We start from the raw sequence: 6,000 nt of genomic DNA on the forward strand, positions 1-6,000 counted from the left end.
CCTGTCAAGTGCCCCCCTCAGTGCCCGTCACCCTGTCACCCCATCCCCCGCCCACCTCCCCTTCCACTACCCCTTGTTTGTTTCCCAGAGTTAGGAGTCTCTCATGTTTTGTCATCCTCTCTAATTTTTCTCACTCATTTTCCCTCCTTTCCCGTATAATCCCTTTCACGATTTCTCATATTCCCTGTATGAGTGAAACCATACAATGATTGTCCTTCTCTGATTGACTTACTTCACTCAGCATAATACCCTCTAGTTCCATCCACGTCGAAGCAAATGTTGGGTATTCGTTGTTTCTAATGTCTGAGTAATATTTTATTGTATATATACACCACATCTTCTTTATCCACTCATCTGTCAATGGACATTGAGGCTCCTTTCACAGTTTCGTTATTGTGGACATTGCTGCTGTAAACATTGGGGTGCAGGTGTCCCGGTGTTTCACTGCATCTGTATCTTTGGGGTAAATACCCAGTAGTGCAATTGCTGGGTTGTAGGGTCGCTCTATTTTTAACTCTCTGAGGAACCTCCACACAGTTTTCCAGAGTGGCTGTACCAGTTCACATTCCCACCAACAGTGCCCTTCCTTTTTTTTTTAGTGGGGCCTCTCCATATGTAATATATAAATAAATGAATATTTAATATCAGATATTCACAAGGGTTTTATAGAAAAAAAAGCAAAAAAAAAAAAAAAAGTAGGGTAAGGGGACAGCGTGGGATAGGGGTGGAGATTGGGTACTACTTGAATCAAGTTGTCCAGATCAACTTGGATCAATGTAGAAATCCAGAATCTCAAGCTCCACCCCAGATGTCCAGAATCAGACTCTCCAGTATAACAAGATCTCCAGATAATGACTATGCATATGGAAGTTTGAGATTCCCTGGTCTAGCTAATTCCTACTCATGGTCACTTTGAATGTGATTTCCTTCCAGAAGTTTTTACCTTTATTCTTTCTAGTCCACACTGAATGCCTTTCTCTGGTCTTCCATTCTCCTGTTTCCCTCCATTTTTTTTTCTACATTAATAGTTTGGTGGATTCTTCTGTTACTCCTGTCAGGAGATATGCACTGCTGTCTCACAATACACAGCACAGAGCCTGGCAATACGTAATAGGTGCTAGGTAAGTGTTTCTTTACAAATGACTGAATGAGTGCACCAAATAAAAGTATGTGTGTGCAGGAAAAAGAATTAAAAAATCTGCTTAAGATAATCAGTTTATATAAGATACTAATAATCCATATTAAAGACCCTTACATTTTATTTATTTTAGTGAAATCTTATCAGCAAGCTATTTTGACATGACACTGTGACTTTTCTTTTCCTACCTCTCTGATTTTAAAATCTTCTCTTCTGTGCTTTAAAGGTTTTTCAAATGTGAACTCTTGGCACCTTCGTTTCCGCTGGTCTGGGGATGCTCCCTCAGAACTCCTGAGGAAGTTCAGAAACTATGAAATATGAAAAGTGCCTGCTCAATAGGAGAGAGAGAGAAAGCAAGACCATCTTCTGTGCTGCCAGCAAGTCTTTAAGTCTTAACAATGTTATATTTCTCTGTCATGTTTGTGAATCAGTACCGATTGATTCCTCCATCCTTGAACCCATTCTATCACAATGTGTTTTATGAATGAGAAAAATTTCAGACTAGTTTCTTTCAATATTTGAATGAATTAAGGCTGTTAGATCCAAAGTAGCTTGTATGGTATGTATTTTCCTATTAGTGTTATTTATAGAATTCCATTTAAAAAAACTCTCTCTGTATTTAAATAATTCTTAAATATACTGTAATCTCTCAGTGCTGGATGTACAAGAAATATTTTCTGACTTTTGACTTAAAATGAAATGTGAGGGGCACCTGTGTGGATCTGTCAGTTAAGCATCTGCCTTCAGCTTAGGTCATGATCGCAGGGTCCTGGGATTGAGCTCTGCATTGGGTTCCCTGCTCAGCAGAGAGCCTGCTTCTCCCTCTTCCTCTGCTCCTCCCTCTGCTTGTGCTCTGTCAAATAAATAAATAAAATCTTAAAAAAAAATGAAATGTGAAATTACTTGTCTAAATCCCATAGAGTAAAATAAATAATTTCCCAAATTTCATGATAAACTTAAAAATTAACTGTATTTTGAAAATAATTTCATTAGATATTTCTATTTTAATTTTAATAATCATAAATTGAAAAGGTTATTATTTATTTGAGAAAATATGTTTTTATAAGATTTCTTTTGTTATATATAGCAAGTGATGTGTTTATAAACTATGTTCTCACAGTGAGAACATACTGCTAGGTTGAAGTTATTGATGGTTGTGTGTAGTCTGTGGTTATTTTTTAGTTTGCAAACAAGTGAATGAAAAATTAAGAAGAAAAACAATTTTATTTTATTCATTCATTTTTTAAAGACATTATTTATTTGAGAGAGGGAGCGAGAGCTTACAAGCAAGGGGGAGAGGCTACAGGAGAATGAGAAGCAGAAGCATGCTCCCTGAGGCAGGACTTGATCATGACCTGAACCAAAGGCAGACGTTCAACTGACTGAGCCACCCAGGTACCCCAAAGAAAAATAATATTAGAGCAGGGGTTTCTTAGTGACAGAGTTTTCACTGGTGTATATAGCAAAATGAGAAAAAAAAAAGAATATGGGAACTTTTTTTTAAAGCTACATTGCAGTGGTTTAGCGCCACCTGCAGCCCAGGGCGTGATCCTGGAGACCCTGGATCGAGTCCCACGTCAGGCTCTCTGCGTGGAGCCTGCTTCTCCCTCTGCCTGTATCTCTGCCTCTCTCTGTGTGTCTCTATGAATAAATAGATAAAATCTTTAAAAAAAAATAAAGCTACATTATTAGAACTTATGTCCTTTGTGGTTTAAAATGTGCTTCCTTTTATGAAATAGTATCATGGTAGATTGAGTTAATTTGCAAGGGCTGCCATAACAAAATATATAGATGGAGTGGTTTAAACAGTGCTTCTAACAGTTCTGGTGGCTAGAAGTACAAGATCAAGGTATCTGCAGGTTTGTTTTTTTTCTCAGACCTTTCTTCTCGGCTTGCTGTCTTTTTCAGTGTGTCTTCACATGACTTTTCTGTGTGCACATACATCCCTGGTACTTCTGCTTCCTCTATGAGGATGCCAGTTATATTGGATTAAAGCCCCACTCTATCAGCTTCCTTTTAACATATTCACCTCTTTAAAACCTTATCTCCAAATAAGGTTACATTCTAAGGTAAGGGGGATTAGGAGTTCAACATATGAGTTTTGGAGGAATACAATTTAGTCCATAACATAGACGAAAACTTTTTTTCTTTTGGATGAAAACTTAAACAAAACAAAACAAAACAAATACAACCTTGTGTTGGTTCCTTAAATTTTATTTGAATTTTTACCCTTTTGTCAAATCCAAAAAATCAGGGCCAGCTGTTTAGAGAATCATTTCTATTAACATTTTTACTGCCTCAGTAAAATTTGATTTGGCATTGTTACAGATCTGCAAATTTTACTTCAAAAATAGAAATGAAGTATTTTTTAAGGTTTTTTTTTTTTGTAGTTTTATTGGAAAACAAAGTGTTTATTCAAAGAACATTAAAAGACTAAGGGTCAGGGGCACCTGGGTGGCTCAGTCAGTTAAGCATTTGACCCTTGGTTTCAGCTCAGGTCATGATCTCAGGGTTGTGAGATTGAACCCTGAGTCAGGCTCCGCACTGGATATGGAACCTGCTTAGGATTAAGCAGGTTTTTTTTTTTTTTTTTTTTGCCCTCTCCTTCTGCTCTGCGCTCCACCCGAAAGACTAAGGACCTGTGTAGGAGGTGGCATGAGGAGGAATGAATCTCAAGCTCAGCCAAGCTGGCCATGGAGCTCTCCTCCACAGAATTAGTGTCTCAGGGGAGGCCTGGTTGGGGACCCCTGGGTCTGGTAGAAGGTCAGGAAGCAGTCAGAGAACATCAGGCCACAATGCATTGCTGGGGCCAGGGGTGGTGGTTGGCCTCTACAGCCTTAGCAGCTCACCAGATATGTCCCTGTGGTGAAAAATATAGCGTGTTAAGTCAATAAAATGAGCTTTTGGACTACAATTGCCTGTCATAGGTCTGTATGGCTTAGGTGGGCCCTCAAATAAATACTAGATAAGAGATCAAATAAGAGAATTTTTGAATCTAAGAATCAGGGTATTCATTTTTTTCCTTTTTTTCCACCAGACTGATTTATAGCATTGATGACTTTTAGTGCTTGTCAAGGGGAAAATCACCCCTACTCCTACAGTCCACTTTGTTTTTATTACAGTTGCATTTTCCCAGTTATTGACAAGATCGAGACCAGCTCTTGTTTACTTTTCTCTCCCGTGATGGCCTGAAACCTCCAATAAGAAATGGGAAATAGCTCTTCTTGGATGTGGGTTTATGATGGGTCACAATTGACATAAAACTTTTTTTTTAATTTATTTATTTATGATAGTCAGAGAGAGGGGCAGAGACATAGGCAGAGGGAGAAGCAGGCTCCATGCACCGGGAGCCTGACGTGGGATTCGATCCCAGGTCTCCAGGATCGCGCCCTGGGCCAAAGGCAGGTGCTAAACCGCTGCACCACCCAGGGATCCCGACATAAAACTTTATATACTTGATCCAACATAACTTAGTAGGAGGCCTTTTATTCTTAAACACTTACATACTTTCCTCAACTCAAAGTTTATAAAGTGAGGGAACTGTGCTTTGATAATATAGTTTTTCTCTTTGAAGGAAAAATAAGGTGAAAACTGGACAAGTTTTCTTCAATAATTTGTTTGAATTCTCCAGTGTGTCTAGCATGACCACAGTCAGATGTATATATAACAGCATATTTTCAAAGCCATTTATTTTTGGATTATGACAACTTCATGGCCTAGCAAACTGGTTAAAAGATAGTTTTACATTAAATTTATTAAATTCTTAGGCCATCTCTCTCTCTCTCTCTCTCTCTCTTTTTTAAGATTTTATGTATTTATTCATGAGATCCATACAGAGAGAGAGGCAGAAACATAGGCAGAGGGAGAAGCAGGCTCCTTGGAAGAAGCCTGATGCGGGACTCAATCCCAGGACCCTGGGATCACAATCTGAGCCAAAGGCAGATGCTCAGCTACTGAGCCACCGAGGTGCCCCTACATTTTTTTTTTCCCAATCACAAATAACTCTGTAATGAATAGCTTTGTACTTAGTATTTCTCGCATGTGAAGTACACCTGTAGGGTAAAAAGCGAGCACTGGAATGGATCAAAGAATAAGTAGATATATTTAGAATTTGATTATCATGTTCTTAAACAAACAACTGATGCAATTTGTCAAGTTTCTTAGGGCCATTGGATTGGAAAACCCAGAAAACAGTGTTTGTTCATTGGGATTGCTGCCTACAGTTTCGTTTTGTTTTGTTTTTTAATCTAGGCCACAATTGTTGAGTGGCTCAGCTTGAAGCATTCTGCTTATAGAACAGTGCACCCATCACCTCCCCAAGCCCCTGCTATCAGGGGGTGACCAACATATAAAGCAGTAAGAAAACCAGAGTATACTTTTCTTCCAGTAACTTCTCACGGAGCCAGAGAGAGAACAGAGTATTTTTTTGGTGTTATGGCTCCCTGCCTTCTGGGCGTCCTGAAATGTTGAAATATAATTCTGAAATATTTTGCTCCTTTAAGTATTGGAGCAACAGGGAACTCAACAGAGCAACTCTGGAAAATCTAGACAGAATTCGCAATTTCCTGTGATCCCAAATAGTTTCCAGTCCTGAATGGCTGTATCCCAGCCTGTCAAAAGTATGCCCCTTGATGAGCAAATTAGAAATGCAAAAAAAAAAAAAAAAAAAAAAAAAAAAAAAACCACTTGTAGACACTTCTTATAAAGATCGAGCTGGCTCAGGGGAAGATAACATTGTTTCCCTACTTATGAATTTTCATATCATTTCTGTGCCCAGATCTGATGGTGGTTACAAGATCAATCACAGCAGCAAGTGCCGATGACTAATGCAGTTATTGAGAGGGGTCTTTAATTTCCTGGAG

At 38.7% G+C, this 6,000-nt stretch overlaps 1 protein-coding gene across 4 annotated transcripts in view; it reads left to right on the forward strand.

The window, feature by feature from the left end:
- The window catches only part of DNAJC12 (DnaJ heat shock protein family (Hsp40) member C12), a 51,381-nt gene extending 48,641 nt beyond the window's left edge, over window positions 1–2,740 (forward strand). For all 4 annotated transcript variants that reach the window (XM_055325536.1, XM_055325534.1, XM_055325535.1 and 1 more), the window contains one exon: window positions 1,365–2,740. In XM_055325536.1, coding sequence (XP_055181511.1) covers window positions 1,365–1,459 — 95 coding nt within the window. In that variant the 3' untranslated portion in view covers window positions 1,460–2,740. The remainder of the gene's footprint in view (window positions 1–1,364) is intronic.
- The last annotated feature ends 3,260 nt before the right edge of the window (window positions 2,741–6,000 follow it).

Source organism: Nyctereutes procyonoides, unplaced genomic scaffold, assembly GCF_905146905.1.
Source record: "Nyctereutes procyonoides isolate TBG_1078 unplaced genomic scaffold, NYPRO_anot_genome, whole genome shotgun sequence".
Taxonomy (NCBI): domain Eukaryota; kingdom Metazoa; phylum Chordata; class Mammalia; order Carnivora; family Canidae; genus Nyctereutes; species Nyctereutes procyonoides.